At 37.0% G+C, this 27,867-nt stretch overlaps 1 protein-coding gene across 3 annotated transcripts in view; it reads right to left on the bottom strand.

Annotated features, from left to right (window-relative positions):
* Positions 1-24,950, bottom strand: part of LOC128282255 (uncharacterized) — a 41,983-nt gene extending 17,033 nt beyond the window's left edge. The window contains exon 1 of one of the 3 annotated variants that reach the window (XR_008272475.1): positions 24,772-24,950. Coding sequence is in view for 1 of the 3 variants with exons in the window: in XM_053020431.1 (XP_052876391.1) it covers positions 5,648-6,023 (376 nt within the window). In the remaining 2 variants the exon portion in view is untranslated. Of the gene's footprint in view, positions 1-1,667; positions 1,800-5,647; positions 6,460-24,771 lie in introns of those variants that run through there. The other 2 variants (XR_008272476.1, XM_053020431.1) reach the window with 2 other exon arrangements.
* Positions 24,951-27,867: the final 2,917 nt, after the last annotated feature.

The raw sequence follows: 27,867 nt of genomic DNA, 5'->3' as shown, positions 1-27,867 counted from the left end.
TTATTCAGATAACAAGATGGCCCATAGGCCCATTTCAAAATATATGCAACATCGGTAAACATATGCAAGCCCATTTGGGAGACTACTCAACCCACCAACCACTACACTCCACCCGCACCAGCCCAACACTCCATGTGAGGAATAGCTCAACCCACCCATTAACACTCCACGATTGCGACCTTGCTGCTCGATTATCGATAAATTGAGGCAAAAGCCTCCAATCGTGGACAAGCCACTTTCAGTACTTCCTCCGTCAATATCCCGGTCCATGCATCAGATAATAACAACATGGTATGCGATAAATAACAACGATCAAACATGCATTTAGGTCAATTTAACCCTATGGGTATTTGGTAATTTATCTCCTAGGGGTAAAGCGTAAATTTTTCACTTTTAAAGGTATTTCAGTAATTTATCTATTTTAGGGTTTTTCATGCATATTCCTACCTTTCACGTACTAACGTAATCACTACTGAGGGTTCTTACCGAATTGGGCTGTTGGCCCATCATTCTAATTTTGGCCCATTAAGCCCAAAAATATCGAGGGCACGAAATCATGCACTTTGCGGTCAAACATTGCAGCTATCCAAAACATTAATCGATTTACCTCACGAGCATTCGCACACTCGCAAATCTACAAAATCTGAGTTTTCGGCATTTCGCTTTTCGACTTTTGCCGATCTAGACTAAGAAAGAGGGTGTTAGTTACACACCTGTTTGCGACGATATGCTGACGAGATCCACACACGAACCTCCTACAATTGGATTACTAACACGTTAATCTAACTATTCAAATACAAACTACGTATTAACCCCTTACAATATTCGGCCAACCACACCTACAGATCATAGTAAGCTTATAAGAAATCAATAAGCAACTCATTAACTAATTTTTGTCAATGTTTACCACATAATCATAATTTCACTGCAAGCTCTCTTCCTGAGCAACAGTCACTAAATTATTTATAACTGGAACTACAAAACTCCAAATCAAGTGCCGTTAATTTTCTCTGAAAATAGACTCATATATCTTCTATCCTTAAAATTTTCAGAATTTTTGATTTGGCCAATCAATACCAGATTTTTCTTAAGGTTTCCCATGTTTCACTGTTTGACTAATCTGACTACTCTTCATTACGAATCAAATTTCTCATTGTAAAGAATTCAAAATATGTTCTCGTTTATTCCATTTGAAACTAGACTCATTAAGTTTTAATTACATAATTTATGCAGCTTCTAACTCATCTCCGACAATTTATGGTGATTTTCCAAAATCACGTTCTTCTTCTTTGTCCCAAGCAGATTTGTTACCAAATCACTCTTTCACACCTAACTTGCATGCTTGTTATTTAAACATGTATATCACCAATCAATCATCACATATCTATGATTTTACTTAAGTATAATCTCCATTTCATCATTTTAAAGCACAACATGTTAGCGATTTTTCCCTTAGCATCTAAGGCACATGCATGCTCATTTGTTTGGCTCAACTTCACCTATCTTCCATTTTCATCAAAAGAACATGAAACAACAACCATTTCCTTCATTTTAATTCATGACTAAATGCTCACAACACAACTAAAACCAAAATATGCTTCAAGAGTTAAGGTGGAATCAAAAGAACTCATGAACATTAAGATAGAAGCAAACTACCATGAACTTACCTTTAATTTTCTTCCCCAAGTGACCGAACATTCAAGAGCTTTCTCCTCTCCTTTCTCTTCTCTAACTTTAGGCTATGATGAACAAAGATGGACAAAACTTTGTTCTTTTCACTCTTTTTTCTTTTAATAAAATTTCATATTTCATCCATTTAATTCTTTAATACAAAAGACATGAAATTCCCATCATGGAACATTTACCTAAACAATTATCATGGAACATTTACCTAACCCATTATCATGGAATATTTACCTAGTCCATTATCATGGAACATTTACCTATCCCATTATCAATTTGTATCAATTTGTATCATAAATTATGGATATCAAGTGCTCATATTGTCTACAACAACATGATGGCCGGCCACTTCATGTAAAATGGGAGGTTTGTCGTGCAAATCCTCCTATTTTGCACTCCTAATTATTTGGCCACTTCAATTTAGCCTATAGCATTTTCAAACATTTTCACATAGGTTCTATTTCATAATTTCACCCCTTTTTCTTATGGAACAAAAATTAACTAAAATTTTCGGGTTCTATCTTAAGCTTGGCTTTCTAGAGGCCCACTAACATAATTAAACTTATGCCAACATTCACAGAATTCCTGAAAATTGGGGCGTTACAACTCTACCCCCTTAAAGAAATTTCGGCCTCGAAAATTACCTGATCCAAATAGTTGAGGGAATTGTTGACGCATAGTCTCTTCTGATTCCCAAGTAGCTTCTTCCCTTCCATGATTACGCCACAGTACTTTTACCAACGGAACCGACTTCCTTCTTAGAACTTTAACCTCTCGATCTAAAATTTGTATGGGTTCTTCCTCAAAGGTCAAATCAGTCCTTACTTCAATCTCCTTCACTGGTACAACATGTGAGGGATCCGATCGATATCGTCTTAATATAAACACATGAAAAACGTCATAGATTCTGTCTAACTCTGGTGGTAATTCTAACTGATACGCTACTGGCCCTACCCGCTTAAGAACTAGATAAGGCCCTATAAATCACGGACTCAATTTCCCTTTCTTGCCGAATCTCAAGATCTTCTTCCAAGGTGAAACCTTTAAGAAAACCATATCCCCAACCGCGAACTCTATCTCTTTGCGCTTTAGGTCCGCATACGACTTCTGTCTATCAGATGCCTCCTTTAATCGATCTCTTATCAACTTAACCTTACTTTCAGTATCTGCCACCATTTCCGGTCCAAGCACTTGTCGTTCACCCAACTCTGTCCAACACGTAGGCGTACTACATCTCCGCCCATAAAGTGCCTCATATGGAGCCATCTGAATACTTGCTTGGTAGCTGTTATTGTATGCAAACTCCGCCAATGGCAAGTAGTCCTCCCAACTCCCATGAAAATTGATGATACAACCCCTTAACATATCCTCTAAAATCTGAATAACCCTCTCTGACTGTCCATCTGCCTGTGGGTGAAAGGCAGTACTGAAATCCAAACGTGTATCCAATGCCTCCTGCAACTTCTTCTAGAACCGAAACGTAAACCTAGGGTCTCGGTCGGAAATAATTGACACTGGCACTCCATGTAGTCGCACTATCTCTGCCACATACAACCTAGCCAACTTTTGCAGGGAGTAATCGGTCTGTTGGTATGAAATGGGCGATTTTGTTAACCTATCCACCACTACCCACAGAATCTTTCTTGGTGGGTGTCAAAGGTAACCCACTCACAAAGTCCATAGTGACTTTCTCCCACTTCCGCAATGGAATTTTCACCGGTTGCGATAATCCGGAAGAAATTGATGTTCACTTTCACTTGCGGCATGTCGACATTTCCTCACGAACTCCGTTACTTCTCGTTTAAGCCCAGGCCACCGAGACAGTTCTCGCAAGTCATGATACAACTTATTCCCTCCGGATGCATGGCACAAAGTCCTCCATGAGCTTCCTTCAATATTGACTTTCTCAAGTCGAGTCCTTGAACACAAATTCTTCCTCGGAAGCATAAAACTCCTTGATATTCATCCAAAATCCTCATTCTCACCCTTCTCAACTTCTTTGAAACCGAAGAATCAACGAGTTATCCTTCAACTGTTTTTCTTTAATTTGTTCGGTCCAAATAGGCTTCACTTGCAATTACGCTAATGAGACTTCCATCATCAAAGCAGACTCAAACGTGCAAACAAGGCTCTCAAATCGAAACAACCCTTCGACTCAACGCATCGGCCACCACGTTAGCCTTACCTAGGTGGTACTCAATCGAACAGTCGTAATCCTTAAGAAACTCTACCCATCTTCGTTGCCTAAGGTTTAACTCCTTCGAGTTAACAGATACTTTAGGCTCTTATGGTGCTGTGTATATGATACACTTTTCTCCATATAAGTAATGTCTCCAGATTTTCAACGCAAAGATCACCGCTGCTAGCTCTAAGTCGTGCGTAGGGTAGTTCGCTTCATGAGACTTAAGCTATCGGGAAGCATAAGCGACCACCTTACCCTCTTGCATCAGTACACATCCTAACCCCACATGTGACGCATCGCTGTACACAGTGAAGTCCTTCCCAGACTCCGGTTGAATCAACACTGGTGCTTCAGTCAATACCTTTTCAAATGGTCAAAAGCTTTTCTGACTCTCGGTCGAGATAAATGCTACCCCTTTCCATATGAGTTTAAGTCAATGGTGCGACAATCGAGAAAATCCTTCTACAAACCTTCGGTAATAGCACGCCAAACCCGAAAACTCGAATTTCCGATCATCGATTTTGGTGGCTTCCATCCCGAAGCGCCTCAATTTTTCGAGGATCCACTCTAATTCCTTCAGCAGAAACCACATGACCTAGAAAAGCCACTTCGCAACCAAAATTCACACTTACTAAACTTTGCATACGGTTCCTTCTCTCAAAGCACTTGCAAAGACTGTCGTAGATGCTCCTCATGTTTCTCCTTGGTTTTCGAGTATACCGAATATCATCGATGAAAACTACCACGAATCGGTCCAAGTAAGGTTGGAACACTCGATTCATTAGATCCATGAAAGCGGCGGTGCGTTCGTCAACCCAAAGCGGCATAACCGAAACTCGTAATGACCATATCGAGTCACGAATCTTTGTCTTATGAATATCCACTTCCTTTACCCTTAACTGATGGTATCCAGATCGAAGGTCAATCTTGGAAAATACCGAAGCTCCTCTAAGTTGGTCAAATAAATCATCAATCCTTGGCAGAGGGTATTTGTTCTTTATCGTCAGTTTGTTCAACTGGCGGTAATCGATGCACATGCGCATTGTCCCGTCCTTTTTCTTCACAAATAGTACTGGTGCTCCCCATGGAGATATGCTTGGCCTAATGAAGCCCCTATCCAACAACTCTTGAATTTGAGCCTCCTTTAACTCCACTAACTCCTTCGGTGCCATTCTATACGGTGCGATGGATACAGACACCGTTCCAGGCAACAAATCTATTCCAAACTCAACTTCTCGGTTCGGAGGTAATCTTGGAAGCTCCTCCGAAAAAACATCTTGGAACTCCTTTACGGTCCTAACCTTATCCACTGTCAGTCCCTCCTCTTCTGACTGACTTACAAATGCCAAATAAACCTCACAACCTTTCCGAATCCACTTTTCGGCTCTTAATGCCGACACCACATTGGACAAATAATCCCTTCGCTCACCTATCACCATAACCTCCTCATCCTTTGTGGTCCTTAACACCATTCGTTTAGCGACACAATCCAGAGTCGCGTTATGCTTAACAAGCCAGTCCATTCCCAAAATGAGATCAAACTCTCCGAATGGTAACTCCATCGATCTCCAGGGAAAATCTTACCTTGAGTTTCTAAGGGTACATCCCTATACAGTTTGTCTACCCTAACCGAGTGACCCAAAGGACTTAGTACAGATACCCCACTCACAATCTCCTCAGAGTGCACACCCAACGACCTAGATATGGCACATGCAACATAGGAATGAGTAGATCCAACATCCACCAAGACAGTATACGGCATGCTAAAAATAAAAAACGTACCAGTTATGACGTCAGGTGCGTCACCCTCCTCGCGGCGACGAGCAGCATATACCAAAGCTGGCTGACGAGCCTCAGTGTTAATAGTACCCTTGCCAGGTGCCCCACGTCCATGGCCATTGCCACCGCGACCTCGGCCATGACCTCTCAACGGCGATGGTCCACCTCGCGCTGTTTGCACGGGTTGCACAGCCCTTTGTTCAACCACTTGAGCCTGAGCTGGCCTCTTAGGACAATCCCTGATCTTATGTTCCTTTGATCCACAACGAAGACAAGCCCCAGAACGTTTCCAACATTCCCCCAAATGCATTCTACCACAATCTCCACAAGCTTGTGGTCTAACAGTATTCACCGGAACCGCTCGAACTGGTTCTTCCATCCTAGCTCTCTTAACATTCCGGTTTGCAGCACCAGTTGGTCCAGCATCTCTCCTGAATCGATTTCGATCCCTGTCACGGTTCCCTCGTTCAGCTTGCTTCACCTCTTCGGCTATCTTAGCCTTTTCTATCAGTGCAGCAAAATCGCGCTCTCTTTGCGGAGCTATGAGCACCCTTAGCTCATCCCTGAGGCCATCCTCAAAGCGAACACTGCGCTCGTATTCGGTAGAGACAATACCATTAGCATACCGGCTCAATCGCAGAAACTCTGCCTCATATTCAGCAACGGTCTTACCACCCTGGGTCAGGTTCAGGAATTCCTTCCTTCGCGCATCCACATAGCTAGCTCCGACATACTTCGCCTTGAAGGACTGCTTAAATAACTCTCAGGTTACCCTCTCAGCTGGGGTACCCTCTCTCACAGTGATTCACCACTGATACGCCTCATCCCGTAGTAAAGATACTACTCCTTTTAACTTTTGCTCTCTTGAGCGGTCAAGTCATCCATAATCCGCTCCGTGGCTTCCACCCGATACTACCACATTTGGGGCTACTCAGATACACCCTAAAACTTCCGCTCCGTTGGCGAGTCGCTCGAAATGGACCCCTATTCATGGGCCGATATTAGCTCCACCACCCTTTCCAAAACTCTTAACATGGCACGGGACGAGGCGCCATCCCCGCGGCCCGATCATACGGCCCATTCTCATCCACCGGTGGTGGTCGTGCTACTCCAGCGGGTATGTGTTCAGAAGACGAAGATCCGGCTTGAGTACTACCTCGGCCTCGACCACGGCCTCGACCACGGCCTCTTCCCGAGTAGCTCTCGTACTCATATCGATTTATCGATTCACAATTTTATGCGATTAGTTTCTTGTTTCCTTGTTTATTATAGAATATCTTATGAGCAGATAAGGTTTGAGTTGTTCTCGCATAACCGGTTTAGCTACTATCTCAGTTTCCTAGGGCTTAGTTTACCCTACGGTCTCGGGCCAGTAGCCTTTATGCTATATTATCTATAGTACTATCTCTAAGGTTTAGTACTAACTACTGATGCAGATTCGGTATATAAAAGCAGAATAGTACTTACGACCTTGGTTGGGGATTGATGTGCCACCTCATCGGTTTCAGATAAACTCAAAAGATTTAAACTTTTTGAAATCCATTTTCCAAATATTTGTGTAAAAAAATAAGTTCGGAGATTATCTCCTTTAAACAGAAAATTTATTTTCAAAAGTCAGTTTTTTTTTTTGGCATAAAGTTTTGAAAACCCTTTTTAGACCCGATCCACAGCCGAGTTGTTGCAACCTAGGCTCTGATACCACTAAATGTAGCACCCCAAACCCGGCCCAGAAGTTATGGCCGGATCCGGCATGCCACATCAAAAACGTAAAAAAAAATTTCCATTCTAAGTCTAGAAAATCGTACTTGATGTTCAAAAGATTAATTCATTAAGGGTTAAAGTGAATAGAAGCATGCACGGTAGGAAACCGAAAAGAGGTGGTGAGTCCATCGATCGCTAAGTACCAACCTCCTTCGGATCCAATCCTAGACATGCATACCGCCAATGCCACACCTTAACGTCATGGATATTTCTAGAAAACCGATTCGATTAAGTCATTTTTAGGAAAAGTGATTAATTTTGGAAAATACTTTCATTGCGGAAGCTTTGCTTGTTGTCGTGTTATTTTGAAATCAAGCTGTTGTTTTTGAAAGCGCGCCTAAAGCTATCTAATTTCAACAGTTAAAATAAGTATTACCTATCTTAGTAATACATATTAAAACCATCAAAAATAAATAAGCGACCTTATTACATTTAAAAGCCCAAAACCTCAAACATAATTAAAAGGATCTCCAGTTCACGGAAGAAAATCAAACTTTGAGCGCGGTGGCCACTCCGAATTCCCTCATAGCTCCAAGCCCACTATGGTTGGGGATTTCTGCGTGGATGAAAATAAAAGGGTGATTTTGGGGAAACTTCGTGTGTAAGGAAAACCCATTCAAAGTCCAAGTCACTCAAGCCCATTGGGCCTAAGCCCATTCAGTAATGATGGTCTTGGGCGAGCCCTTTTCAGATTACAATAAAGCGGGCCTTAGCCCTTATTGAGATAATGTATGGCCCATAGGCCCATTTCAAAATACATGCAACATCAATAACATATGCAAGCCCATTTGGGTAACAGTGGTCTTGGGCGAGCCCTTTTCAGATTACAATAAGCGGGTCTTAGCCCCTTATTCAGATAATAATATGGCCCATAGGCCCATTTCAAAATATATGCAACATCGGTAAACATATGCAAGCCCATTTGGGAGACTACTCAACCCACCAACCACTACACTCCACCGTACCAGCCCAACACTCCATGTGGGGAATAGCTCAACCCACCCATTAACACTCCACGATTCTTGACCTTGTTGCTCGATTAACGATAAATTGAGGCAAAGCCTCCAATCGTGGACAAGCCACTTTCAGTACTTCCTCCGTCAATATCCCGTCCCATGCATCGATAATAACAACATGGCATGCATAAATAACAACGATCAAACATGCATTTAGGTCAATTTAACCCTATGGGTATTTGGTAATTTATCTCCTAGGGGTAAAACTGTAAATTTTTCACTTTTAAAGGTATTTCAGTAATTTATCTATTTTAGGGTTTTTCATGCATATTCCTACCTTTCACGTACTAACAGAATCACTACCGAGGGTTCTTACCGAATTGGGCCCGTTGGCCCATCATTCTAATTTTGGCCCATTAAGCCCAAAAATATCGAGCACGTAAATCATGCACTTTGCAGTCCAAACATTGCAGCTTACCAAAAACATTAATTGATTTACCTCACGAGCATTCGCACACTCGCAAATCTACAAAATACAGGTTTTCGGCATTTCGGCTTTTCGACTTTTGCCGATCTAGACTAAGAAAGAGGGTGTTAGTTACACACCTGTTTGCGACAATATGCTGACGAGATCCACACACGAACCTCCTACAATTGGATTACTAACACGTTAATCTAACTATTCAAATACAAACTACGTATTAACCCCTTACAATATTCGGCCAACCACACCTACAGATCATAGTAAGCTTATAAGAAATCAATAAGCAACTCATTAACAAATTTTTGTCAATGTTTACCACATAATCATAATTTCACTGCAAGCTCTCTTCCTGAGCAACAGTCACTAAATTATTTATAACTGGAGCTACAAAACTCCAAATCAAGTGCCGTTAATTTTCTCTGAAAATAGACTCATATATCTTCTATCCATAAAATTTTCAGAATTTTTGGTTTGGCCAATCAATACCAGATTTTTCTTAAAGTTTCCCATGTTTCACTGTTTGACTAATCTGACTACTCTTCATTACGAATCAAATTTCTCATTGTAAAAAATTCAAAATATGTTCTCGTTTATTCCATTTGAAACTAGACTCATTAAGTTTTAATTACATAATTTATGCAGCTTCTAACTCATCTCCCACAATTTATGGTGATTTTCCAAAATCACGTTACTGCTGCTGTCCCAAGCAGATTTATTACCAAATCACTCTTTCACACTTAACTTGCATGCTTGTTATTTAAACATGTATATCACCAATCAATCATCACATATCTATGATTTTACTTAAGTATAATCTCCATTTCATCATTTTAAAGCACAACATGTTAGCCAATTTTTCCCCTTAGCATCTAAGGCACATGCATGCTCATTTGTTTGGCTCAACTTCACCTATCTTCCATTTTTCATCAAAAGAACATGAAACAACAACCATTTCCTTCATTTTAATTCATGACTAAATGCTCACAACACAACTAAAAACCAAAATATGCTTCAAGAGTTAAGGTGGAATCAAAAAGAACTCATGAACATTAAGATAGAAGCAAACTACCATGAACTTACCTTTAATTTTCTTCCCCAAGTGACCGAACATTCAAGAGCTTTCTCCTCTCCTTTCTCTTCTCTAACTTTAGGCTATGATGAACAAAGATGGACAAAACTTTGTTCTTTTCACTCTTTTTTCTTTTAATAAAATTTCATATTTCATCCATTTAATTCTTTAATACAAAAGACATGAAATTCCCATCATGGAACATTTACCTAAACCATTATCATGGAACATTTACCTAACCCATTATCATGGAATATTTACCTAGTCCATTATCATGGAACATTTACCTATCCCATTATCAATTTGTATCAATTTGTACCATAAATTATGGATATCAAGTGCTCATATTGTCTACAACAACATGATGGCTGGCCACTTCATGTAAAATGGGAGGTTTGTCGTGCAAATCCTCCTATTTTGCACTCCTATTTATTTCGCCACTTCAATTTAGCCTATAGCATTTTCAAACATTTTCACATAGGTTCTATTTCATAATTTCACCCCTTTTTCTTATGGAACAAAAATTAACTAAAATTTTCGGGTTCTATCTTAAGCTTGGCTTTCTAGAGGCCCACTAACATAATTAAACTTATGCCAACATTCACAGAATTCCTGAAAATTGGGGCGTTACACTTTTCCTCTCCACAAGGGCATCATTGATACTCCGGTTGAGTAAAATATACTGTTTAGAGAATAAATTGCACACTAGTAAAATAAGATACTTGAGAAGCAGTATATGAATATAAGATCAAAGTAAAGATCATCAAGAAGCAAAACAATGATAATTTTGTGGAGAGAAAGATATAAAAGGGTTTTCTGAGACAGAGAGTTGCCCATAAAAAAGCTTGTGTACATTTTTTCAATTGATTCCTGATCTAGTGACTAGCCCATATAAAAGGCTCTGCCTTGATCTATGCTAAACATACTTAAGGTTGCCTAGAACATAAGTCAAGGATACCACACACCATTTGAAACAAATAGGGAAGTATGGCATATGACAATAAAAGAAAATGACAGGACATGTAAATAATTAGGAAGATCCTACCATCTAAAATCGCAGGAAAAACCAATATATGTTCCTAATTTGAGGAAACAATATGATGAAAGACCAAAAAGCCTTTAGAGCATCTTGAAGTAAAGAATATGGCATAAACTTTAGAAAACTCTAGGAATGATAAATCATACGCATTAACAATGTACTCAGAATAATTTATTTAAAAGGAGTAACAACATCTTCAATTATGTAAGGTTATATATTTACCTCTTGACTATGATTCACAACACCTATGTAACCAAGTCGAAGGGGAATCACTTTCCTAAGCATGATTACGAGCATCATTACCTCATCCATTACATCCAAGCGATTCATAGTCCAAAAGTAATCGAAACCTAGAACAACTAATATAAGTCACGTCATTAAATTTAAAAGAGATTTCATATTCAAATGTGCACCTTTGTGATTACACCAATGGTTCTATAACATGCCCAAAAGAAAATTTGCTAAAGAATCCAATTAAAAAATATATTAAACAACAACTCGAATGCAGAAGTTGGGATTTTGATCATATAATTTACCATCGGGATCAGCATTTCCAGCAATTTAAAGCGCATCAAAATTTGCTAAGTCGAATTTGTAGGAGTAATGACTATAATCGATGACTTGGTACATTTAATGTATGACATGATCATTGTTCTTATTCGAGCTTCAATGTCGAGGGCTAGTCACCCACGAAACCTTTTGATTCCGGGCAAATCCACGAGAGTGATATCAAGAACATTTGGTGAGAAAATCTTAAGTCGAATCGCTTGTCGAAACACCTTTGTTTCCTCCGGCCTCCTATCCGTCTCAACTGCAATTAATTGAGACTTAGACATTTTTCATTTTGTAGTATTTAAACACACGTATGTACACACACAGAGAAATGCCTATGGAAATTAAGAGGTTGTATTTTCCGCTCACTGTGACTATCTACCTAAAGCCTATAGAAATTGGGTATCTTTCTTTTATAACCCAACGGATTTTATGTGAAAGCAAAAATAGCAGAGGCACCTCTAGAAACCGAAATTTCAAACGTCACCCAATTAAAATGTTTCGGCTTCAATGTTTTATCTTACAATTCTAATAAACCTTACAAACAGTTTGAAAAGGGAAAATGATAATAAAATTGCTAACTTCGCTCTTCTCAATCATAAAAAGCAAGATGAACACGAATCTCCTGCGAATCTCGGAAAAGTCATAGAAGCGCTTGCCGGGCAAGTGAAGAAACTCGCCATACTCTTCATCACAACCATCAGGTTTACGCTTGGTCTGGAGAAGCTGAAGGACAAGAGGGCGACGTGTGCATATATCAGAACCACGAGGCAAGAAATCACGGCCAACTAGCGACTCTAGCACACTGGACTTGCCACTGCTCTGGCTTTCAACCACTGCCACCTGCAGCAACTCTATAGTGGACTGGCTACCAAGTTTAGCGAATATGTCTTGTAGCTTGTTCACTAGCGGTATAACGGAAGATCCCAACGGTGGTACAGATGATTGAGGCGGCGTCGATGCTACTGCTACTTCTTCGGCCATTGATTTAAATGATTAACAGATTCAAGTTTAGAAAGTGAGGAAAGGGTGTAGCTGCTAGGGTTTTTTCTTTTTCTATTTGAGAAGTGAAGTAGAGAATGTTCCATAAACTCCATTGCTTTAGGATTTCTTTGGGGAGGGGGGAGGGAACCGATTTTGGGAAAAAGAAAGGAGGGAAAAAAGAAATATTTCATGTCAAATTTTGGGATTTCGGGGGGAAGGGGGAACCAATTTTGGGAAAAAGTCTTAAGGGTAACAAAACGGCGTCGTTTTGTGTAAGATTTTTTATAAAAACGCCGCTATTGCCTACCTTTTGTGGTGTTTTTAATAAAAATGCCGCAAAAAGTCATTTTACTTTGCATAAAATGGTGTCGTTTTGCTCCTTTAAAAATTTCTTATTTTGTTTTAATATATATAAACTTTTATCATTATCTCTTAAATAATTTAAACTATATTAATAATTTTAATATATTAAAATAAATATTATCTTCTTTATAATTATAGAAGAAATAAATTAATATATAAATTAAAAATCAATCATATACCAAAAAAAACTTTAAATTTATTTTAATTAATAGTATTTTATTTTTTCATTTTTGACATGTATTTTTCTATATTTTTACTTTCAAAATTTTTCTCATTAAAATCCAAATGTTGCTTCAATTTTCCAACAGTGAACCCTAAACCCTGAACCTATATCCTAAACCCTAAATATATATATTACAAGGGATAAAAGTAATTAAAAAATAATCTTATTACTTACCTAAACCCAAAATTAATTTGATTTTTTGTTATCTTATTAAAAACCCTAACCCTTAAACCTTAATAGCCTAACCCCTAAAACCATGAACAATAATACGATCCTAACCGTAAAACAAAAAACCATAAACTCTAAATCATAAACCCCAAACCAAAAACTCTAAACCAAAAACAATAAACATTATATCATAAACCTTAAACCCTTAAACCATGGACATTAAACCTTAAATCTTAAATCATAAATCCTAAACCCCAAAATAATAAACATTATATCATAACCTCTATCCCTCAACTTTAAACCATAAAACATAAACCATAAACCCTTAACCCCAACCATTAAACCATAATTAGATATTTAATTATATGTATACACCTAAATTTTGATAGAGATACATCTTAGAATTATATATGAATTTCAATTTAATGTGTAATTGTAGACGTGAAATTCTAATTGTGGTTTAAATGTATAATTGAAACTTTAATTTTGATTTAATTATCATACACATTTTAAAAAATAAACACATCAATATATTTTTATATTGAATAAATATAAATATTTATGTATGCAATATATAAATATAAAATGATGTTATATCAATAATTGTGTTCATAATTTATGCTTTTGGGATTTAACCCATTGCACACTAAACCATTGTTCATGTATACTTTTGGGATTTAACCCATTTTGATATATATATTTTTAAAATAATAATTTATATTTATCTTATTTAGATTTATATTATAAAAAATCCAAGAAACACAAGTTAAGTAGTTTACCATATTTACCTCTAAACTCCAAACCTCAAACCCTAAACTCTAGGCCCTAAACACTAAACCATAACCCATAAACTAAATTACTTTTTTTATGCGTTTTTAAAAAGCGCTAAAACTCAATCTATATAGCGTTTTCCAAAGCGCCGCTAAAACTCGATCTATAGCGGCGTTTTCAAAAGCCGCTAAAACTCGATCTATAGCGGCGTTTTGCAAAAGCGCCGCTATTGTTCGATTTTAGCGGCGCTTGGACCAAAACGCCGCTATTGCTCAGTTTTTAGCGGCGTTTAGACCAAAAACGCCGCTATTGCTCAGTTTTTTGCGGCGTTTTATTGCAAACGCCGCTAAAGCCCTATTTTCCTGTTGTGGATTCAAGAGATTGTACCCTAATGTACTCTTGTTTTTTTCTTTTTTTTATATATACATATATTATTAAGCAAAAAAAAAATTTACCTTTTCCGGCCACCATGGGCGGTGGTGTAACACCCCAAACCCGGCCCAGACGTTATGACCGGATCCGACATGCCACATCAAAGCGTTCAAAACATTTTATATTGTTGATCCAGAAAAAAACTTAGTGTTTTAAAAGATAATTTCATTATAGGTTAAAGTGAATGGAAGCTGTGCACCAGGTAGGAAACCGGAAAAGAGGTGGTGAGTCCATCGAACTGCTTAAGTACCAAGCTCCCTTCGGATCCAATCCTAGACATGCATACTGCTATTGCCACACCTTAACGTCATGGATATTTCTAGGAAACCGATTTTGATTAAGTCATTTTTAGGAAAAGTGATTAATTTTGGAAAATACTTTCATTGCGGAAGCTTTGCTTGTTGTCGTATTATTTTGAAATCATGAATTGTTGTTTTTGAAAACGCGCCCTAAAGCTATCCAATGTCAACAGTTAAAATAAGTAATACCTATCTTAGTAACACATATTAAAACTATCAAAAATAATTAAGTGGCCTTATTACATTTAAAAGCCCAAACCTCAACGTAAATAATAGGATGTCCAGTTCACCAGAAGAAAACCAAACTTTCAGAACGGGTGGCCACTCCGAATTCCCTCCGACTCCAAGCCCACTATGGTTGGGGATTTCTGCGTGGATGAAAATAAAAGGGGTGAGTTTGGGGAAACTCAGTGTAAGGAAAACCCATTCAAAGCCCAAGTCACTCAAGCCCATTGGGCCTAAGCCCATTCAGTAACAATGATCTTGGGCGAGCCCTTTTCAGATTACAATAAACGGGCCTTAGCCCTTATTTAGATAATGAGATGGCCTATAGGCCCATTTCAAAATACATGCAACATCAATAAACATATGCAAGCCCATTTGGGAGACTACTCAACCCACCAACCACTACACTCCACCGTACCACCATACACTCCATGTGGGAATAGCTCAACCCACCCACCCAACACTCCACGATTCAGGTCTTTGCTGCTCGATTAACGATAAATTGAGGCAAAGCCTCCAGTACGTGGACAAGCCACTTTCAGTACTTCCTCCGTCAATATCGCAATCCCATGCATCAGATAATAACAACATGGCATGCACTAAATAACAACAGTCAAACATGCATTTAGGTCAATTTAACCCTATAGGTATTTCGGTAATTTATCTCCTAGGGTAAAACTATAAATTTTTCACTTTTAAAGGTATTTCAGTAATTTATCTATTTTAGGGTTTTTCATGCATATTCCTACCTTTCACGTACTAACTGAATCACTACCGAGGGTTCTTACGAATTGGGCCCGTTGGCCCATCATTCGATTTTGGCCCATTCATTTAAAAATATCGAGGCACGTAAATCATGCACTTTCAGGTCAAATTTTGCAGCTTACCAAAAACATTAATCGATTTACCTCACGAGCATTCGCACACTCACAAATCTACAAAATACCGGTTTTCGGCATTTCGGCTTTTCGACTTTTACCGATCTAGACTAAGAAAGAGGGTGTTAGTTACACACCTGTTTGCGACGATATGCTGACGAGATCCACACACGAACTACGTATTAACCCCTTACAATATTCGGCCAACCACACCTACAGATCATAGTAAGCTTATAAGAAATCAATAAGCAACTCATTAACAAATTTTTGTCAATGTTTACCACATAATCATAATTTCACTGCAAGCTATCTTCCTGAGCAATAGTCACTAAATCATTTATAACTGGAGCTACGAAACTCCAAATCAAGTTCCGTTAATTTTCCCTGAAAATAGACTCATATATCTTATATCCATAAAAGTTTCAGAATTTTTGGTTTGGCCAATCAATACCAGATTTTTCTCAAAGTTTCGCATGTTTCACTGTTTGACTAATCTGACCACTCTTCATTACGAATCAAATTTCTCGTTGTACAGAATTCAAAATATGTTCTTGTTTATTTCATTTGAAACTAGACTCATTAAGATTTAATTACATAATTTATTCACCTTCTAACTCATCTCTCACAATTTATGGTGATTTTCCAAATTCACGTTACTGTTGCTGTCCCAAGCAGATTTATTACCAAATCACTCTTTCACACATAACTTGCATGCATGTTATTTAAACATGTATATCACCAATCAATCATCACATATCTATGAGTTTACTTAAGTATAGTCTCTATTTCATCATTTTAAGGCACAACATGTTAGCCGATTTTTCCCCTTAGCATCTAAGGCACATGCATGCTCATTTGTTTGGCTCAACTTCACCTATATTCCATTTTTCATCAAAAGAACATGAAACAACAACCATTTCCTTCATTTTAATTCATGACCAAATGCTCACAGCACAACTAAAAACCAAAATATGCTTCAAGAGTTAAGGTAGAATCAAGAAGAACTCATGACCATCAAGATAGAAGCAAACTACCATGAACTTACCTTCAATTTTCTTCCCCAAGTGACCGAACATTCAAGAGCTTTCTCCTCTCCTTTCTCTTCTCTAACTTTAGGCTATGATGAACAAAGATGGACAAAACTTTGTTCTTTTCACCCCTTTTTTCTTTTAATAAAATTTCATATTTCATCCATTTAATTCTTTAATACAAAAGACATGAAATGCCCATCATGGAACATTTACCTAAACCATTATCATGGAACATTTACCTAACCCATTATCATGGAATATTTACCTAATCCATTATCATGGAACATTTACCTAACCCATTATCAATTTGTACCATGAATTATGGATATCAAGTGCTCATATTGTCTACAACAACATGATGGATGGCCACTTCATGTAAAATGGGAGGTTTGTCATGCAAATCCTCCTATTTTGCACTCCTATTTATTTGGCCACTTCAATTTAGCCTATAGCATTTTCAAACATTTTCACATAGGTCCTATTTCATAATTTCAATCACAAATGACAAAATCAAAGCATGAAATTTTTAAAACATTCACAGAATTCCCGAAAATTGGGGCGTTACAGGTGGCCGGCCATGGCCGGCGCCGGCGACGGACGGCGGCCGATGACCGGCCCCCCTGGCCGGATTTCCTTTCCCCCCTCCCTTCTCTCTTCTTTCTCCCTTCTTTTTTTTTTCTTTCTCTCTTCAAAATGATTTTTTTTGTCAAAAATTGGCCTTATATAGCCCTCTAAAACGACGTCGTTTTGAGCCTACTCGACCCGACCCGATCCAAACCCGCCAAGGATCCGCGTGTTTTCTATTAATGGTTTATTTATGCGCGTGGTCCTTCCGCTTTTTCACTCTTTTGCAATTAAGTCATTTTTAATTTTCAATTTGGCCCCATAATTTTTCGTGCCTTGCGATTTAGTCCCATTCAATGCTGTGCGTTTTGGAGGCTTGGGAAAATTTCCCTTTTAGCCCCTCCAAGTTACGCGCATGTTATAATTTCTTCCTTTTCTTTAGTTTTTATTTCAAATTGGCCCCAAAATTTAGTTTTTAATTCAATTTCGTCCTTTTTTACCTTTTTTCGTTACTCTACTTTCATTAATTATTATTATTATTATTATTATTATTATTATTATTATTACTACTACTAATGTGCCCATATTATGTATTGTACTATGTGTATATATATATATTTATATGTTACGTACTTTTAATATTATATTTATATATATATATATTATTACGTATATTTTTAATAAGTATGTATTCGTGAAGTATTATCAATAGTTTTTTATATTATTATTAGTTTCAAAATGTATATATTGTGTTTATATTTTAATACTACGCTATATATGTTTTGTATTATGTATATATATTTTAAATATTATATATTGAGTATTTCTAACGTTATTACTATATATACGCACGTATTTTTATCGCATAAATATTTTTATTTATCACTTCTAATGTATATATATATACATAACGTTTTATATCGTATATTTCCTTATTTATTTTTTATTAGTTATATGTTTTTTATTTCATGCACATATCTTTATATCATCTTTATTATTATTAATCTTAATACATGTTTTATATATGTATATGTTATGTATATTTTAATATTATATTATATGTACGTATTCATATTATAGTGTTTTTAGTTACATATTTTTGTACTATATTATTTTATTAGTTTTGCTATTATTAGTATTAGTTTTAGTTTCAATAAATATTCTAATATGTATATATATATATACTTTAGTATCATAGTTGTATACTTTTATATGGTCTTATGTACATATATTTACACGCATATTTTCTTTTATATACATTTTAATATCACATATGTATATGCGTTTTTACTATATTAGTTAGTCTTTTTCCTATTTTATATATATATTTCAAATACTATGTATAGTATATTTATGACTCCATTACTATATATATATCTTATGTACACACTTTTAATATTATTATTATGTATATATATTCGTTGTTTTTATTTCATGTTTAATATTATCATTATTTACGTTTAATATCGCATGCATGATTATTGTTTTTAATATTATTATCCTATTTATTATTTGTTTCAATATATACCGCACTTTTATTTATTTCTATTTCATATCGATTTGCTTTGCATTATTTCGAAAATCTTATTCCTGTTTTCCGATTAATTTCGAGGCATAAGGCAACATATCGGTTTAACACCAAGTCGTCAATTTCATCGCTATGCTGGGTGAATATCAATCGACTTGTGTTAAAACGGTATATCCTTATAAAAAAAAATCAAAAAGATTGAAAATTCTTATCTTTTCAAACGGATCACGATTTAATCTTATATTGAGCTCGTGTTTTTTGAAAATCAAGACAACACGTGTTTATAAGATACCAATTTTGGGCGTCGCGAGGGTGCTAATACCTTTCTCGCGCGTAACCGACTCCCGAACCCTAAATTTTCTCTGGATTTTAATGTTGACCTAAACTCAGCCTTTTATTTATTTTAATAAGAGATCTAATAGGTGTCCGATCACAGCTAGGAAAAAGGATCGGTGGCGACTCCCTGTTTATTTCAAAAATCAAACATCAAATTTTAAACTTTTTTTCAATAAATCGCCACAATTAGCGACCAAGCTAAGCTAAAATTTTTACGTCGCTACATTTTTAATTGAATTTATTTTAAAAAAAATTGATATTCTCTTAATTTTTTTTAAAATTCATTCGGTGATAAAAAATCATTATGATATAAGGTATAAAATAAAATGGTGTCACGAGAGTTATCCAATACACGTGATATGATATTTGTACAAAATGGGTTGATTCATCAAAAAAGCCTACTGGGTACGAATATCAATTAAAATTTGGACAAATGTAACTTTCTTTAAAATAGTAACCACGCGGACTTGAAAGATTCCTTTTTCTGCTTTCTTTATAAACAATGCTGCAGACAATTCGTGATAAATGTTTCCTATTTTAAACTTTGGAGTATGAACATGTGAAAGACCTACTTCATTTCACAGACCACCTTAGTCTTCACTCATTCTAGTAAACATTGTAAGTGGACTTAAGCTCTTTCAGATTTTCTTTTGTCAATTGGTTCTTCCACCTCACATGGATGAAAGTTTGAGAACAGCAGCTCGTACAGGAAATGTTACTGATTTGTACAATTTAATTCAAAGAGATGGAAATGTTTTGAGGCACTTTGATGAGGTGGAGTTTGTCGACACTCCTTTACACATTGCTGCAGAGGAAGGATGCATTAGGTTTGAAATGGAAATGATGAACTTAAAGCCAACATTTACTAGGAAACTAAACCAACAGGGCTTGAACCCACTTCACATTGCAGTTAAACAGGGGCATAAAGAGATGGCTCTATGTTTCTTGGAAAAGGATAAAGATCTTGTTCGTATCAAAGGAAAGAACGGTAAGAATCCCTTGCACATAGAATTTTAGAGATTTGTCCTCAATGTATACAAGATGTTACAATTGAGAATCGCAATGCTTTGTATATTGCTGTAGAAAACAACAGACTGGATGTTCTCCAAGTCCTAATTCGAACACTTTGGAATATAGACTATTATCGGGAAGTGGTGAACCAAATAGATGAAAATGTTAGATTTGTAAAATAAATCTGAAATAAAACTTAATAAACCAGGATCTATCATGTCAAATCATCAAGAATAAATCAAGAACAAAACTAGATGTAGAAGCGTACCTAAATCCATGAATTTCTTGAAATTTTACCGGAACTCGGGGATTTGATCTTCCAAATTAGCATATAAGAAATTCAGAGAATATCTGCTCTCTCTTTCCTAATGATGGGATATTAGAAAAGATATATTGGGTATAATTTGGGGACCATAACCCTAACATTTATAACCTTGGCATATTAGTTCTAATCAAATTCTAATTAGCCCATCATTAATCAGAATTTGATTAGAATTCAATTACTAGAGTATCTACACATATTTGGCCCATACTTTATTTAATAATTAAAGCCCAATAAAATTTTAACCAAATTAGATCACTTTTAATTTGGACTAACCTATCATGATAGTAAATAATATCATGTAATTACCCTTATTATATATGTGATGTCTATATTTTCCAACAATGTCCTAGTGGGACCACATATATATACTAATTACTCTATAATTACATGTCATTATATAACCTTATGAGCTCAAAATTTTACTATTATATCCAAAAGGTATTCCAAACAATCTCGTCCATTAATTATGTTAACATAGAACCAATGCGACTTTCATTACATATATCATAACTAAATTTATCCATGATCACGTATATTAACACAACCAAATGACATAGATCAAGTATGGATATGTAGCATGGAAATTACGTGCAATATGATCTAAACATGTCTATTTCCAACTAGTCCTCTTTAAACTTAAGTGAGGTCAGTACCAAAATAATAAACATAATGAATAAAACTGAATACTTTATTTTTTATCAAAAAATAACAAAATACATAAATGTCTGAAAACAAACATAAAACAAATAAAATATAAACTCCCACAAATCATGATATCATCAAACAATGTAACACCCATATGAACAGTATGCTCATGAAAGACCTTGGGTGGTGATCCGCTATCATGGAGTTTGTCCCAATGTGCTCTATGGATATTTGACCATTTTGCACTTTTTCTTTTACAACTAGGAACTTTATGTCAATATGCTTTGACTTAGATGAACTCTTGTTGTTATTTGAATACAGCACTGCTGACTTATTGTCATAAAATAACTAGAGTGGTTTTGCTACATTCTCTAAAATGTGCAACTCTATGACAAAGTTCTGCAACCATATTCCATGGTTTGATGCCTCATAGCATGCTACAAATTCTGCTGCCATAGTTGACGAAGCTACAAGTGTCTGTTTGACACTTTTTCAAGATATAGCTTCTCTAGCTTGCAGGTAAATATAGCCTGATGTAGATTTCCTACTATCTTGGCATCCAGTAAAATCAGAATCAGAATACCCTATGACCTCCAAAAGATCTGATTTCTTATAAGTAAGCATGTGATCTTTTGTTCTCTGAAGATATCTCATAACCTTTTTGGCTGCTATCCAATGGTCTATACCAAGGTTTCTTAAATATCTGTTTAACATCCCAACAATGTACGCAATGTCCAGACGCGTACAAACTTGAGCATACATTAAACTCCCAACAGCTGATGCATAGGGAATATTTTGCATTTCTTAAATTTCAAAGTTACTTTTAGGGCATTAAGTAAGACTAAATTTGTCTCCTTTAGCGACAGAAGTGTCACCTAGTCTACAACTCTGAATGCCAAACCTTTTGAGTACTTTATCGATATAGCTCTTTTGTGATAATCCAAGAATACCTCAAGATCGATCTCGATGTACCTGAATTCCTAAAACAAAAGAGGCGTGCCCAAGATCTTTCATCTCAAAATGCTTAGATAAAAATCTGTAGCACCCCAAACCCGGCCCAGACATTATGGCTGGATCCGACATGCTACATCGAAACGTTAAAAACATTTTATATTGTTGATCCAGAAAAACCTACTTAGTGTTTTAAAAGATAATTTCATTATAGGTTAAAGTGAATGGAAGTCGTGCACCGTAGGAAACCAGGAAAAGAGGTGGTGAGTCCATCTGACCGCTATACCAAGCTCCTCTCGGATCCAATCCTAGACATACATACCGCCATTGCCACACCTTAACGTCATGGATATTTCTTGAAACCGATTTGATTAAGTCATTTTAGGAAAAGTGATTAATTTTGAAAATACTTTCATTGCGGAAGCTTTGCTTGTTGTCGTGTTATTTTGAAATCAACTGTTATTTTGAAAACGCGCCTAAAGCTATCCAATTTCAACAGTTAAAATAAGTAAACCTATCTTAGTAATACATATTAAAACCATTAAAATAATTAAGCGGCCTTATTACATTTAAAACCCAAAACTTCAAACGTAAAGAAAAGGATGTCCAGTTCACCGTAAGAAAATCAAACTTTCGAGCGGTGGCCACTCCAAATTCCCTCGCAGCCCAAGCCCACTATGGTTGGGGATTTCTTGCGTGGATGAAAATAAAAGGTGAGTTTGGGGAAACTCAATGTGTAAGGAAAACCCATTCAAAGCCCAAGTCACTCAAGCCCATTGGGCCTAAGCCCATTCAGTAATAGTGGTACTGGGCCGAGCCCTTTCAGATTACAATAAACCGGGTCTTAGCCCTTATTCAGATAACAAGATGGCCCATAGGCCCATTTCAAAATACATGCAACATCAATAACATATGCAAGCCCATTTGGGAGACTACTCAACCCACCAACCACTACACTCCACCCATACCAACCCTACACTCCATGTGGGAATAGCTCAACCCACCCAAATTTAACACTCCACAGCTTGCGACCTTGTCTGCTCAGTTATCGAAAGAATTGAGGCAAAGCCTCCAAGACGTGGACAAGCCACTTTCAAGACTTCCTCCGTCAATATCCCAATCCCATGCATCGATAATAACAACATGGCATGCAGTAAATAACAACAGTCAAACATGCATTTAGGTCAATTAATTTAACCCTAGGGGTATTTCGGTAATTTTGCACCTAGGGGTATAATAGTAATTTTCCATACATAGGGTATTATAGTAATTTAGCTGCTTTTGGGTTTTTCATGCATATTCTTACTTTTCACGTACTAATGTAATCACGCATCGAGGGTTCTTACCGAATTGGGCCCGTTGGCCCATCATTCCAATTTTGGCCCATTATGCCCAAAAATATCGAGGCACGTAAATCATGCACTTTGCGGTCCAAACATTGCAGCTTACCAAAAACATTAATCGATTTACCTCACAAGCATTTGCACACTCAAATCTACAAAATACGGTTTTGGTATTTCGCTTTTCAAACTTTTGCCGATCTAGACTAAGAAAGAGGGTGTTAGTTACACACTGTTTATGATTTATATCGATTTGAGATCCATACACGAACCGCCTACAATTGGATTACTAACACGTTAATCTAACTATTCAAATACAAACTACGTATTAACCCCTTACGATATTTGGCCAACCACAACTACAGATCATAGTAAGCTTATAAGAAATCAATAAGCAACTCATTAACAAATTTTTGTCAAGGTTTACCACATAATCATAATTTCACTACAAGTTGTCTTCCTGAGCAACAGTCACTAAATCATTTATAACTGGAGCTACGAAACTCCAAATCAAGTGCTGTTAATTTTCCCTGAAAATAGACTCATATATCTTCTATACATAAAATTTTTCAGAATTTTTGGTATGGCCAATCAATACCAGAATTTTCTTAAAGTTTCCCATGTTTCACTGTTTGACTAATCTAACCACTCTTCATTACAAGTCAAATTTCTCATTGTACAGAATTCAAAATATGTTCTAGTTTATTTCATTTGAAACTAGACTCATTAAGATTTAATTATATAATTTATTCAGCTTCTAATTCATCTCCCACAATTTATGGTGATTTTCCAAATTCACGTTACTGCTGCAGTCCCAAGCAGATTTATTACCAAATCACTCTTTCACACCTAACTTGCATGCTTGTTATTTAAACATGTATATCACCAATCAATCATCACATATCTATGATTTTACTTAAGTATAATCTCCATTTTATCATTTTAAAGCACAACATGTTAGCTGATTTTTCCCTTTAACATCTAAGGCACATGCATGCTCATTTGTTTGGCTCAACTTCACCTATCTTCCATTTTTCAACAAAAGAACATGAAACAACAACCATTTCCTTCACTTTAATTCATGACTAAATGCTCACAACACAACTAAAAATTAACATATACTTCAAGAGTTAAGGTAGAATCAAGAAGAACTCATGAACCTCAAAATAGAAGTAAGGTACCAAGAACTTACCTTTAATTTTCCTCCTCCTAATGACCGAATACTCAAGAGCTTTCTCCTCTCCTTTCTCTTCTCTAACTTTCAGCTATGATGAACAAAGATGGACAAAACTTTGTTCTTTTCACCCCTTTTTCTTTTAATAAAACTTCATATTTCATCCATTTAATTCTTTAATACAAAAGACATGAAATTCTTATCATGAAACTTTTACCTAACCCATCATCATGAAACATTTACCTAACCCATTATCATGGAACATTTACCTAACCTATTATCAATTTGTATCAATTTTTACCATAAATTATGGATATCAAGTGCACATTTTGTCTACAACAACATGATGGCTGGCCACTTCATGTAAAATGGGAGGTTTGTCATGCACATCCTCCTATTTTGCACTCCTATTTATTTGGCCACTTCAATTTAGCCTATAGCATTTTCAAACATTTTCACATAGGTCCTATTTCATAATTTCACTCACAAATGACAAAATTAAAGCATGAAATTTTGCCAACATTCACAGAATTCCCGAAAATTGAGGCGTTACAACTCTACCTCCCTTAAAGAAATTTCGGCCTCGAAATTTACCTAATCCAAATAGTTGAGGGTATTGTTGACGCATAGTCTCTTCTGATTCCCAAGTAGCTTCTTCCCTTCCATGATTACGCCATAGTACTTTTACCAACAGAACCGACTTCCTTCTTAAAACTTTAACCTCTCGATCTAAAATTTGTATGGGTTCTTCCTCAAAGGTCAAATCAGTCCTTACTTCAATCTCCTCCACTGGCACAACATGTGAGGGATCTGATCAATATCGTCTTAACATAGACACATGAAAGACGTCATGGATTCTGTCTAACTCGTGGTAACTCTAATCGATACGCCATCGCCCTACCCGCCTAAGAACCCGATAAGGCCCTATAAACCGCGGACTCAATTTACCTTTCTTGCCGAATCTCAAGATCTTCTTCCAAGGTGAAACCTTTAAGGAAACCATATCCCCAGCTGTGAACTCTATCTCTTTGCGCTTTAGATCCTTATACGACTTCTGTCTATCAGATGCCACCTTTAATCGATCTCTTATCAACTTAACCTTACTTTCAGATTCCGCCACCAACTCGGTCCAAGCACTTGTCGCTCACCCAACTCGTCCAACATGTAGGCGTACGACATCTCCGCCCATAAAGTGCCCCATATGGAGCCATCTGAATACTTGCTTGGTAGCTGTTATTGTATGCAAACTCTGCCAATGGCAAGTAGTCCTCCCAACTCCCACAAAAATCGATGATACAACCCCTTAACATATCCTCCAAAATCTGAATAACCCTCTCCGACTGTCCATCTGTCTGTGGGTGAAAGGCAGTACTGAAATCCAAACGTGTATCCAATGCCTCCTGCAACTTCTTCCAGAACCAAGATGTAAACCTAGGGTTTTGGTCGGAAATAATCGACACTGGCACTCCATGTAGTCGCACTATCTCTGCCACATACAACCTAGCCAACTTTTGTAGGGAGTAATCAGTGCGAACTGGTATGAAATGGGCAGATTTTGTTAACCTATCCACCACTACCCACAAAAGAATCTTTCTTCGTGGGTGTCAAAGGTAGCCCACTCACAATGTCCATAGTGACTCTCTCCCACTTCCACAATGGAATTTTCACCGGTTGCAGTAATCCAGAAGGAAATTGATGTTCAGCTTTCACTTGCTGGTATGTCAGACATTTCCCCACGAACTCCGTTACTTCTTGTTTAAGCCCAGGCCACCAGTACAGTTCTCGCAAGTCGTGATACAACTTATTCCCTCCAGGATGCATGGCACAAAGTCCCCTATGAGCTTCTTTCAATATTGACTGTCTCAAGTCAGAGTCTTTCGGAACACAAATTCTTCCTCGGAAGCATAAAACTCCTTCAGTATTCAGTCCAAAATCCTCATTCTCACCCTTCTCAACTTGCTGAAATCGAAGAACCAACAAGTTATCCTTCAACTGTTTTTCTTTAATCTGTTCAGTTCAAATATGCCTCACTTGCAATTCTGCTAACAGACTTCCATCATCAAACAGACTCAAACGTGCAAACAAGGCTCTCAAATCAGAAACAACCCTTCGACTCAACGCATTAGCCACCACGTTAGCCTTACCTGGGTGGTACTCAATCGAACAGTCGTAATCCTTAAGCAACTCTACCCATCTTCGTTGCCTAAGGTTTAACTCCTTTTGAGTTAACAGATACTTTAGGCTCTTATGGTCCGTGTATATGATACACTTTTCTCCATATAAGTAATGTCTCCAGATTTTTAACGTGAAGATCACTGCTGCTAGCTCTAAGTCATGCGTAGGGTAGTTTGCTTCATGAGACTTAAGCTGCCGAGAAGCATAAGCGACCACCTTACCCTCTTGCATCAGTATATATCCTAACCCTACCTGTGACGCATCCTTGTACACAGTGAAGCCCTTCCTGCACTCGATTGAATCAACACCGGTGCTTCACCAATACCTTTTCAAATGGTCAAAAGCTTTTTGTTGACTCTCACCCGCATAAATGCTACCCTTTTCTTTCTTAACAGCCATCAATGGTGCGAAGAATCGAGAAAATCCTTTTACGAACCTTCGTAATAGCCTGCCAAACCCAGAAAACTTCGAATTTTCGATACTGATTTTGGTGGCTTCCATCCCAGAACTGCCTCAACTTTTCTAGGATCCACTCTAATTTCTTCAGTAGAAACCACATGTCCTAAGAAGGTTACCTCCCTCAACCAAAATTCACACTTGCTGAACTTCACAAAGAGTTCCTTCTCCCTTAATACTTACAGCACTATACGGAGAAGCTCATCATGTTTCGTTTCAATTTCAGAATATACCAGGATATCGTCAATAAAGACGACCACGAACTGATCCAAAAATGATTGGAACACATGATTCATCAGATCCATAAACACTGCAGGAGCGTTCGTTAGTCCAAATGGCATAACCAGAAACTCGTAATGGCCATACCGAGTCCTGAATGTCGTCTTTTGGATATCTGCATCCTTGACCCTTAACTAATGATATCCAGATCGAAGGTCGATCTTGGAAAATACAGAAGCTCCTCTAAGCTGGTCGAATAGATCG

Source organism: Gossypium arboreum, chromosome 10, assembly GCF_025698485.1.
Source record: "Gossypium arboreum isolate Shixiya-1 chromosome 10, ASM2569848v2, whole genome shotgun sequence".
NCBI lineage: Eukaryota > Viridiplantae > Streptophyta > Magnoliopsida > Malvales > Malvaceae > Gossypium > Gossypium arboreum.
Note: the sequence above shows the minus strand (reverse complement) of the source record. Positions and strands in the feature narration are given on the sequence as shown.